General features: G+C 39.2%; 2 protein-coding genes across 9 annotated transcripts in view; one reads left to right on the forward strand and one right to left on the reverse strand.

The window, feature by feature from the left end:
- LOC119549385 (cyclic nucleotide-gated cation channel beta-1) overlaps nucleotides 1-12343 on the forward strand; it is a 74774-nt gene that overhangs the window by 33409 nt on the left and 29022 nt on the right. The gene's annotated exons all lie outside the window — the stretch shown is intronic.
- Nucleotides 10478-11675, reverse strand: LOC119549387 (trypsin). The gene is made up of 3 exons (XM_037857434.1): nucleotides 11344-11675; nucleotides 10985-11261; nucleotides 10478-10928 (listed from the first exon to the last, which is right to left on the reverse strand). Exons 1-3 carry the CDS (start codon nucleotides 11622-11624, stop codon nucleotides 10503-10505), a joined length of 984 nt encoding a protein of 327 aa, XP_037713362.1. The 5' UTR covers nucleotides 11625-11675; the 3' UTR covers nucleotides 10478-10502.

The following is a 12343-nucleotide window of genomic DNA, read 5'->3' on the forward strand; positions in this document are numbered from 1 at the left end:
TGCTGGGGATTAACAGCCCCAGTGACCGCAGACGCAGACAGAGGCGGAGACAGGGCCAAAACCGAAATTAGGGGCAGCCAGCGTTGCAAGGAGCCAAACCAAAAATCTTGTTAATGTCTGACCTTTGCGTCAAATATGCCATTTGCTGCTTTTAATCGGTCCTATATCAGTGCACAGAGAAAAACGCGGAAAGCAGAGCTTTAAAAGTTAATTTTTTACCATTTCAGTGAACATTGAAAGCAAAGTTAGTAAGTCCATAGATTTCTTCTTCAATTAAAATATTTTGGGGAAATATTACAATTGTATAGTATTCTATTTAACATTTAAAGTAAATTGTACGATTTTAAAGTTATATTTTAATAGGAGATGAAATGGTAAAAGTAATTATGACTAACAGTATCTAGTATTTTTTTCCTTGACTTAAACAATTTCAAAGGAATTCAATAAATTTAAAATATTTTGTATTTGTATCCATTTCAACTTAATATGCAGATATTTAGGACAAGAACTTCTTATTCCTAACGTTTCATTTAGAAAATGGTCAAAATTGCAAACAAGCATTATTAATCAGAAAACATTTTCATATCATTTAAAATTTCGAACCGTGGTTATATTTAATTAAAACAAAAGTTTTAGAATTTGTATATAAAATATAAAAGGAAAAATGTATTTAAGTGTATTAACTTTAATGATTATTTATTTAAGGAAATCCTAGTAATTGCATTTTTTCTTTCTTATAGAGCTCTATTAAAAATTAAAATGAATAACATTAAAAATGAAAGGTTAGACATGTGAAATGTCTATAAAACCATAGTATTATTGACAAACATTTACGAAACTACTAAGTAATCACAAATACTTTTTCCCTGTGTGCAAATACTATATATACTATTCCCGTACACCCACAGCTTGAGGCTGTGGCAAACTTTTTTAAAGGAGCAATTTGCTGCTGAATTTATGTGGTAATTACCACAACGGTCGCGCTGCAGCAAATTAAGTTTTGCCAGCTGGCAGCGAGGAGCACGACACGAGACATTTTGCTGGCCAACTAAGCGGATTACAATTTTATACTTGGCTCTCGTTCTGCCATCCCCTGAAATTTTGTTTTTCGGGGTTTCTGGTCTGCGGCGAAATTTGCCTTTTTACAATGCGATAAGCGGAATTTAGAAGCCAGCTGAATAACAAAAAATAAGTGGGTGAAGCAGGAGCTTAATCGTAGTGGCAGTTTGATCACGTAGTGCCTTAAAGTTGAATTTGGCAACGGGATGGAAAAAAAAAGAACAAAGAGAAGAAGCTCTTGGCCGGACTGCAGTCTAATCGCATTTCTGCTGCCAATCGAAAGAATTAGTGCCAGGCCAAGGAAAAGCGTGAAAAGTGCGCTTATAAGCTGCTGAAAATAAAGACCCATCCACTCCCGACCATGCATGATATGATTTTCACGTTGTCCACCCAAGGGTTATGGCCCCAATCGAGTTGCGAACCAAATGAACTGCGGGCTCTTACTTAAACGCCCCCCAAAGTCAAGTAAAAGTTTTGCTCGAGAAAATTATGAAATGAAAATTACCAAATGAAGTGGGATTTTATGTTATCTCCGTCTGCGAATTGAACAATAAAAAGTTCAAAGTATTTTGATGATCCCTTACTCAAAAGGAATTTCTTTATAAACCAATATGCCAGCGAAGCCGGAGCAGCAATGGCTTGACATTAAATTCAATGCGATTAGGTCAGACATACAAACTGAGATATAGTACGTATAAGAATGCGAGGGTGGAACAATGGAAGGGAGGAGGGGGGCTACATTGTAACATCGAGAAACATATAGTATTGGGGCAAGAAGCCACTATTGATTGATAACATTCGTAGCCATGCCCTGATGTGTGTGCACTTAAATTTGATATCCTTTGTGAGGAGAATAAATAGCTCAGCAGGACTCTGCCTCGAGTGCTGGCATTTCTTTGCCCTGCCCCCGGACCCTAGCTATATTATAGGTTCGTTAAGCTTTTTGCGTTTTGTCCTGTCTTTCTGTCTCCCAGATCGTCCTCGTCCTGCAGGCCATTAATGCACAAAGATAGAGAGAGACACAACTCCATGTGACCCAAATAGGTTTCGTTTTAGGACCTAATGGCATAATGACGGCAGCACTGCTGCAACAACACCGACAAGAACCCCGATTGAAAGCAAACATGCCACCAAAAATTTGGAACAATTTCCCAGGAAAATGCTCAACTGTCCATTCACATCCCCCCCACCCCCCTTTTTTTCTTTCGTCCTTCAATCGACCACTTTAAAAAGTTGCCACAGAATGAAATTGAAAAGTCAATACACAATGTAATTGTTGTCCCTCCCACCGAAAAACTGTGTTGTCCTTTTGCCGCAGCCAGCCACGATGCTCATTCAATTTATTTGTAATTTTTTAACAATTTAACAGTTAAAAAACAAACCAAACAGGGGAAAAAAATGCGGAGAACAAACTTTTGCACCCAACAAAACACACAAAAATATATGTTTGTATATATATATTTAAAAAGGGGCAAGACCGAGTGGTAGAGAGCCAGCATGAAAATGGTGGCCCAAAGCAAATACAATTATGCGGAGCAACAACAACAACGCGGCTAAGTAAACACTCGCCACGCCCACCGAACGCCCACTCAAAAAGCCGCGTGCTTAGAATGTGTAATTCATTCGAAAGTTGGTGCACCCATTCTCGCGATGTTCTGTCGACAGAAATTAATTTAACTTTCGGCTCGGTCAGAAAGCGGACTGGCAACACCTTCGCCCACCCCCTTTCACCTCATATCACGCGGAAAAGGGTCAGCAAGGTCACGGCCCCGAGTGCTGAATGTGCATTTCGATCAATTAACATTTCCACAAGCGGCTTACAGGCCCCTTAATACGATTAATGTATGAAATTCACTTAGGCAAGAGCTCTTTAAGGGGGCGGAATTTTCCCCGGTTTAAAAGAGAACGTTTCAACGAATGGACCATAACTACACGGTGGGAAAATGTTATCACATTTTATGAAATTTTAAGTAAAATTGTTTAATAATGTGTAGGTGTGCCAAAATTTTGTGGGATTTTAAAGACATTATTTTAGTATTCAAAGGTATTCCAAGTATACCAAGCAAAATACCATACTTAAAACTTTTAAAGATACAAAAATATAATACAACAATTTGGGAAAGTAATTAAAAAAACTAAATTGATAGTATCCAGTAGAACTGTAGTCATTTTGAGTTTTTTTCTAAGACTCAGCACTTCATCATTATTTTTTGACGTTTAAAAACAATGATAATATTAAAATTTTATAATATAAAAATGCCAATTCTTTAATAATTAAATTTTTGAACACATGAAAAACATTCAACAACTTTTCAAATAAACTTGCCAAAAAATATACAATAAAAGAAACCTTTAAAAGATAATTATAATCTCTATGCATTTTCTCTCAGTGCACTAACTCTCCATTTGCGGCCGTCTGTTTGTCTGGCGAAAGTTTTAATTATAGTTGCAGGATCTGTTGTTGCATGGAATGCTCATATCCTCGAGCCAAGATGCTGTGTCGGAAATTGCAACTTGAAGCGGTTTTAGCTTAATTTGACTTGCAGAGCACACACACACACACACACATATCAGAGCATGGGTGAGAGCCAAAACATTTTTGGCCCGAACGCCCAGAACTGTCGAAACAATGAAGTACGGCCAGTAGTGCCAACTCCGAAAAGGGGTGGGGAAACTATTTGCGGCATGCAGAAAGCAAATGAATGCAACGCCGGAGCACATGCAATGCGTATGCAGCAGTAATAATAGTAGCCGTAATAACAGAATAACAACTGTATTTGCAAATTTTTGAAAAAACAAGACGAGTAGCTCCATTCTTGCTATGCAAAGTGATTTTTAGTTAGCCATTCTGCAGAATCATTTGGATTTGTGGATCTCTTGTTTTACCATACAGCCAAAATATCCCTAAGTTATCACAGTTAAGCAAAACATTTGAACAAATTGCCACTTAGACTTTAACAGTTTTTAAGGATTACGAATATAATAGGGAATGCAGCAAACAAGTTTTCAAATAAACTCAAGTTATGTTCCAAATTTTAGCTTTCAGCTTAGTTTCCCCGAAAGGATAAGTACCTATTATTAATTTGGAAATATTTACATAGCAAGCAGTAAAAAGTTTTTACAGCTGAATTTAACGGAAGAACTTTTTTATAAATAGTAAAAAATTTAAATCTTAGCTGTAGCAAACCCAAACCGAAAACCAAACCTTAACCTTAACCAGAGTAAAACGCCTGCTTGTGTTACATACATTATGCTCGCTCGATTCGTTTGCTATCGGTTGTAAAAACAAGGGAATTCCAGATCGCTTTTCCCCCCATTTTCCCCATGTGGTTTTTCTCCCACATGGCAAACGGGGGAGAACCTTAACGGCAAAGTTGCATTTCGGTGAATTATTGATTTGTGGCTGCGGTGGAAGATAAAGAGCTGCGCCATCTGCTGCCGCAGCAGTCGAGCTAATTGAAGCGTTGCGGACAAAGATAGTTATTCCTGTTGGCCGAAGTTCGAGTGCCGCATGAAAGTGCTTAAATGGCAAACATTTTCGGACCGAGTTGCCACCGGAGAGTTCAACGGATAGCGGCAATTATGCCATTGCAGGAGTCCAAATTGAATCCGCTCATTTGGATTCGCTCCTCTACTCCGTCATTTGCATAATCGGCTGGCGGAAAATGTTCATTTTCATTGCATACGCACGGGGGCAGAGAGCCGAATGAATTTGTGGGCGCATATTACGCATACGCCTAGTTGGCGCAAATTGCCCCATTGGCTTCTGTTTTATCGCTGGCAAAAATTAAAATCTAAGCTCAAAGTTTTTCCTGCCCTCTTCACAATGTTTGTGTCGGCGGCTTTGTCCTAATCACATCACGTGCGGCTGTCTTGTCTCACATTACACACTTTCCTGTTTGGGCTACACTCGAAAAAATATATAATAATATGGAGACAAACAAAAAGTAGTCTTAAAGTAAGCTACCCCCATGACCTCCCACCGAGATAAGTATTAACTTTAATAGGTATGGACATATAAACCAAAGAGAATTATTATTATAATCTGTTATACCTTCATTTTGTTATCCCTTATACTTACAACCTGCTCAAGCTGCCACGTATGTAGGTAGAAGTATACCCGTTAGTTTCGATATTTAAAATATACTTAAAAAATCCAAAATATGATGTGAAAATCTTAAAACTTTAGATAATAGAAAGTTCTTTTAAGAGTTCAAATAAATTTAGGTTACAATTAATAGAAAATGTTTTCTTTATAAATAGGTTTACTGTTCCAATCGGTAGTTTACAAATTATGACAATATCTGTAGTTATTTATGTAGTTTTATGTTCTTATTTAAAATAAAATACATTTTTTATATAAATATCATCAGAACTATTAATTTAGGAAGTGAATTTTTAAATTATTTTCAATGATGTCTAAAAGTATGCTACGACTTAAATTAAAATAATTTTTATATATAAATAGCATCAGAAATATTAATTTGGAATTGATTTTCAAAGGTGTCCAAAAGTATGTTTCAATTGTTTTAGAAAATGAAAATAATACATTTTTTAATTAAATTAAAATACGTTTTAATTATAAATAGCATCAGTAATATTAATTTGGAAGTGATTTTGTAGATTATTTTCAAAGATGTCTAAAAGTATGCTACCCTTTTTTTTAGAAACTGAAGTATAATAAATTTTTTACAGCATACTTTTATACACCCCTTTTAGTGGTTTCTATGCCAACATTCCGTACTTGATGAGATAGGAAAATATTTATAATACGGTTAGCCAGCATTCTTTCACAAGTATTTGTGAAAACAAAAGATATTTTGTTTGCCAAGTGTAAGGGTGAACACACACACATATGGGTATGTATATGTATATGCAACTAACTTTGTGGCCAAAATTACAGGCCATGTGCCGAGCTGAGCCGGGCTGGGCTGTTGGGCGGTTGGTCTGTTGGCCTGGCGTTGTCTGCTTTTGGCATTTGTCGCAATTGCCGTTAACTGCCAGCGCGTGTTGCCTGCCAACGTTTCATTATCAAAGTCGAGTTTGCCACTAAGCACGTCGTAAACAATAAGCCGGTCCCCTCAGCTTTCGCTTTTGGCCCTGGTGGCCCACGCATATTACTTTCGTCCCATTACGGGGACATGGTCACAGGACATGGAACACGGCGCATTGGGGCAGGGACAACGGCCCCTGGACAGCTTTATGGCATGCGTACGCATATGGATAGGTACATATAAATTCTGCTTAAAATCGTTTAATATGCCGCATTGTTATCTGTGTGAGGAGACGGGCCTAAATAATTACCATCACAATTTCAATTTGCCGCTTCTTTTTGATGTTTGCGAGCAAAGCCCGCGGGGATAGAGCCGAATTTACCGCCTCTACTCTGCTGTATTTAGTAAATTCCACGGTTCTGTGGAAATTCCCCCGAACATACGGAATAATTCATCTTGCCTTTGTACACACCAGACAAATTGTAGACATTTTTAATTTAATTCTAGTTTCAGTGTAGTGCGTGCAATTGACATTTTACTCGCAACTGACTGCTAAGTGCTCGCACTCTAATTTAAATTAAACTAATTTGTAAATCTTATATACACACACAGCCAAACCAGCAGAGAGGACATTCTTTTCTGTGTCTGTGTATCTGTGTGTTTGCCCTCCACATGCCCTTGTGTATATTTTTAACCCAAATCCATTAGAGAAGTTACTCAAGAATCCTTTAGATATTTATGTGCTGTGAGCGCTGTCTTAACCCCCAGCGAACGCACACACAGATGCAGATACTTTCGCAGATACGGATGCAGTTGCATTCTGGGATACAGATACAGATTCGCATACAGATGCAAGTGCAGTTGCTTAACAGGGAGATTTTGAGCGGGCGAACCGAGCACAGCAGAGGTCACATCAAGTAAATAGCAACGTCGTCGGGGCAAACAAATACGAAAACATTTATAAGACTGCTAAGCTCATAACGAAATGCACTTACACTCGAGAACAAGCTGACTACACATACATATGTGTAGGGTGACCAAAGTTACCTCCCGGATTTTTCAACGCTAAACAAGCTAACAGTGAGAAAAAATTCGAGATCAATTAGAAATTGTACCGGCGTTTTTTTGTAATTTATCTGATTTTGCTAGGAACAGTTGGTCACCATAATGTTTTATGATATACAGTCGGTCTTTCATATTTCAAACAAACTGAAGTATATAAATAAGCTTTATTTTTAGTAAAGATTTGGGACCTTTTATTTTTAATACAAGTATTTTTCCAAAAAATTAAAGAATTAAAGTGAAATCTATTCATATACAAAATCTTTTCTCATGGAAAAGTGTCTTCAAAAAATCATTGGAATGGTTAATAAGTTTGACAAAATATAATTACGTGTTCAGGGAGTTTCTCTGCTATGATGCTCTTCGATCTATAAGATAGACGATTTTTGATATAAAATTTCATGACAATTTTTCCATTTACATTTTTCTCCGTGTATCAAGTATACGCTATGTGGGACGAGCGGCAAGCTGGCTGGGGAGCTCATCTCCCATTCTCGTTGACGTCCCGGGACACAGTCGCTTTTCAGCTGGCTTAGCCACCGCTCAGCGGAATGCTAATACTAATGGTCCCCAATCGCGGGATCGCGATGGGATGGGCATCTGGATTGGGATTGGGGTTGGGATCGGGATCAGGCCAAAAAGATGCTGAAACGATTTTGCAGCTGGCCAAAATGTAATTAACTGCATATTCCCAGGGAAATAAAGATATTCGGATGCGGGCAGCCGCCAGCGCTTGTCACTCAATTTCAGCATTGCACCCGCATGGCCCACACACATCCTCGAATATCCTGGCGTGTTGCAAAGTTGCATGCTTTCGTCCTTTCCTCCTTGTATCCATGCATCCTCGCACTTGCCCTCATGTCCGCGCATATTAAAAGTTTAATGTAAATGTAATGAGTGCCAGCGCATGCAAATGAACAGTTTGGCTTTGCCCCCCCCAGGGCCACGCCCCCCAGCCCAAACACCGCCCTCCACCTCACGCTTTTTATTGCTTTTGCGGTTGCAGCAGCTGTGTGGCATCCATGTTGCTCCACTGCTAATGAGTTGAGTCACTTAAATACATTGAAAGCGCTGCAAAATTTAAAGTACATTTAGCGGCGTCAGTCGACGGGAATTTTCCCACATCCGCAAACCGTGATTTTAATGGAAAAAGTGCTGCTAATTGTTCCTTTAGGAATTTTTAATAAACTGAAAACAAAAACCAGTTTATGCTTTCTTATTTTCGCAATGGTTTGTTTGCGTGGAAATATTGCTCGCTCATTTAAAAATACAACAATCAGAAAGAAAGCGTTGGAAAAACGGTTCTCTCGATCTCAAAAGTGAGCCGACTACCAATTCAATCGTAAATTGTCAACATTCAGATAAAATTAAATACTTTCGCCTCGAAAAATAAAATCGAGACTACTTTTCTATTTCAAAATCGCTTAATCTTGATAAACAATCGATAGCACTATCGATGGTTGTAAAATTTGGCAGTCATCGATGGTTTAGGCCCATCATCAATAGTATAGCTTTGAGACATTTTTTTTTGTTGTAAATTTTTTTTGCTATTTTGAAACTAAGTAGAAAATGCTTCTATATTTCCAAACACAATAGTATTTTAACTAAACTACAGTACTATCGATAATTTCCCACCTCTTAAGAGCACTTTCCTCTTGATTTCAAGAACGCTACTTCTCGAATAAGTATAAAGACGTTCTCATTTTTCTGTGGGTAGTACCTGAAACTATTATTGTCAGAAATTAACTTAAACCGATATAGTTACGATGTTTAGTATTTAGAGTGTCGGATATTAAAATGCTCGATCGATGGTTTAGACCCATCATCGATAGTAACGCTCTGATAAATATTTTATTTGTTGTACATGTTTTTGGGATTTTAAAACGAAAAGTACAAAAAGCATCTATATTTCTAAACACAAAAGTATTTTAACTAAATTACAGTACTATAAATAATTTCCCACCGCCTAAGAACAGTTTCGTCTTGATTTCAAGAACGATTCTTCTCAAAAAAGTATGAAGACTTTCTCAATTTTTATGTGTGTAGTACTAAAAACTATTTTTATCAGAAAGCAACTTCATATTGGATATTGAAATGCTTGTAGCATCTTGTCGACTCTCTATCGCAGCTTTCGCGGTAACAAATGGAAGTCGCTTGCTTGACCATCTGCTACTTCCGCTGTCAGAACTACCACAATTTCGCCAGCCTATTGTCTTGTCAACTTGGACTGGCGACTGTTAATTGAATTGGCTTCTTCGCTGGCGATTTTGTCATCTGCTCCATTCGCTCCATCTGGGCCAGATGTTACACCTGGCCACGCCTCCACATATAGATTCGCATCGCATCGCTTACACGCACGTGCGCACAACTACATAGGCAGTGGCACGCCCACCATCGCACCTTAATACGCATTCATGCATACCAAACGCCGAGTACGAGGATGTACCAGGATGAGATCCTTTGCCATTTAAACATGCGAATGGGAATGGCACAGGGAATGAGTTTGGGTAATGCGATGGTGGCAATGAGTCCCAATGAGTCGCAATGATGACGGGGCCTTACACAGTTTCTCAGTTTCCTTTCGCTGCTGGGCGAAAAAGGGCGTTTAATTAAATGAAGTCGTTTGCATTAATGTTGTCATTACGCATTTGCCTACGGAGCTCTTTGGCCAAAATAAAAAAAAAGAAATGAGGGCAAGATGCACAAAATTCATTACTTAAATGGAGAGCAGGTGCTTGGCCTTTGTTGTCTGCCGAGAAACATAAGCCTCGGATTCGTATACCCATGGACGGACATTATAAATGCCAACCTTTGGAATGAAAAATCAGGTGGAATGGGGTTGGGTGCCCTTATATCTCACACCCAAATTCAATTCTCGCTCGCATCAAACGCTTCCACTCACTCTGGCCAGCCAGTATCGAATTTCCCACTTTCATTTCACAGCTCTGGAAAATCAGATTTTGAGTGCTTTATTGCCCTTTTTTGGGCAGAGGGGCGGCCATGTCAATTAAAGCCACATGGACGCGGCCCTCATCCGTGCTTTGTGCCAATTTGGAGTGGCCAAGGACTGTTGGCCGGATCTATGGCAGTGCCCGTGGTAACCAAGCCGAAAATGTCACTAATCTAACGTAAGCACTACCCGAATGTGCATGAGTTTGAAAAAGCTTTTCAGCCGACTTAAAAACTCTGGTAAATTTAGGGATTGTTTAAATAAATTCTTATGATCAATCCAAAATCAATGGATTTCAAATTTAAATATCTTTTAACCATTACTTACGATTCTGTGACCATTCTGATTGACCCGAGACTACAAACACATTATATTAGCCATGATACTACAGAATTGGTTTTAAAATTACTCCAAATTCAAAGTATTTCGACTCAATATTACAAATTCTTCACGTTTCTAGAATTTTTCAATACGTTAAACAAAAAATTTAGAATTCTGTGGCCATTCCAACTGACTTGAGCTAGGAAAAACAATAGGAACACCATGAATGGCGCAGGTCTATGGGTGCTGGAAAGGCCAAAGGCCGTAGTTCTGATCCACTTTATATTGCTGTACACGTCCGTATAGACGGACGGAATATGACGGCAGCCGCAGCCAATGGGATAGGCAACTATGCCGACAAGCACCCTGCCGTTTATCAAAGGGGATCCGATGTCGCCGCTGCAGGGGTCAGCGTCCATTGTCCAATTGAGCTTTCCAGCACACATCATTCCAACCCTGTAGTGGCGGAAATGCGTCTTACACACATCGTTATCCAGAAGAGCTACATCCAACTGATAAATTCTCACTGCCAAAGGTCCACCCTAGAGATATTGGAACTAGTTTAAATTATGAAAAACAGAGTTAGTTTGTGGCTTACCGCATACAATCTTCCCCAGCCGAGAACAGAATAATTTACGCCAATTTGAGGTGCTGCATTCGGCAGATGAAGAAATCCTATTCTAGGGTGCTTCAAGGGCATTTTCACCTGAAGTTTCATTAGCGCCATATTCCAGGTGTTGTACATGGTAAAATTCTTTGGAACGTAAACCTTTTCCACTGGCGTGCAGATCGTTTTGCCTGGTACATTTCGAAGTCGACTTGGTGATCCGGCCACCACCAGTAGCCAGCGAGCCTTGTACATAATCTTGGCTTGGCTACAGAGAGATTTGGATTAGAGAGATTAGTATCAGATATCGATTGATCCAAAACCAAGGGTCCTATAAAGGATCTACCTACCCCATGACACAGTGGGCGGCTGTTATCACCCAGTGTGGAGATAATAGACCACCGCCACAATAGTGATTGTCGCCAAAATACTTGTTCGGTGTTCTCGATCTGATGGAGACCACGTACTTGCCCATCTCGAGGGTGTCTTCCCCAAAAAATTCGGGCGAAGACAAACGCTTCATTCGATGCGCTCCACTACAGACCACCATTATCACTATTAATATGGCTACATTTTGGTATTTTAGCGCCATATAAAAGTGTAAATCTAAGAAATGGATGACTGTTATCATAAATTTTATTCAAATGTTGATAGATACCGATATGATATGGTGCTGAATAACAAAATGAATCGTGTGCTTAGGGAAATTTATATAACAATGATATTCCCACGAATTTTAACGTTAATTCATTTTGTTTTGAGTTGGATAACAATTTTGTTTTATGTAATAATAACAAGGTAGCTTTATTTGTGGTTCATCTGGCAGTTGACTGTGCTGTTTCTTTTCCGCCATCTCCTGGAGGCGTTTGAAGTTCGTTTTTGCCTAATGTTTTTACGGCTCGACTTCCTTTTTGTGTCGTTTAAGTTTCCATTTCCACTTTGAGCTGTGCTTTGGTCCACCCTACCGGCCCACCCCTTTTTCCCTGCCCCTCCCCGGCCGCGTGTTTGTATAAGGCTGAAGTATGTTTAAGCAAAGTTTGCTCGCCAACTTTTGTCAAAGTATTTTGTGCTCTCAAATATTTTCATTTGCCCAGGCAGCTGCACCAAATAATTGAGGTTTAGTTTTTGTCCGAAATTCCCCCAGAATGCCGCTTTTGGAGCATTTTTCTTTGAGGGACATCGGTTGGTTTCGCTGGTCAGGCAAAAAGCAACCCAAGCCGAACCAACTTGTGATGATTTGCGGCAGGCAAATTTATTGACAATTCATGGCTCGTGGTTTATACCCAGAAAACCCAGGAAGTCCCTCTCTCTCTCTTTGTGTGAGTGAGGCCGTTCAAGCGTTTTGTTGAA

The sequence above is a fragment of the Drosophila subpulchrella genome, chromosome 2R (assembly GCF_014743375.2).
Source record: "Drosophila subpulchrella strain 33 F10 #4 breed RU33 chromosome 2R, RU_Dsub_v1.1 Primary Assembly, whole genome shotgun sequence".
NCBI lineage: Eukaryota > Metazoa > Arthropoda > Insecta > Diptera > Drosophilidae > Drosophila > Drosophila subpulchrella.

Bases quoted from the DNA above. Each gene is read 5' to 3' on its own strand.
- LOC119549387 (XM_037857434.1), bottom strand. From the start codon at position 11,624: ATGATAACAGTCATCCATTTCTTAGATTTACACTTTTATATGGCGCTA. The intron at 11,262-11,343 runs GTAGGTAGATCC...ATCTCTCTGTAG, and splicing joins GCCGCCCACTGTGTCATGGG to CCAAGCCAAGATTATGTACA. The intron at 10,929-10,984 runs GTAAGCCACAAA...CAATATCTCTAG, and splicing joins GCTGGGGAAGATTGTATGCG to GGTGGACCTTTGGCAGTGAG.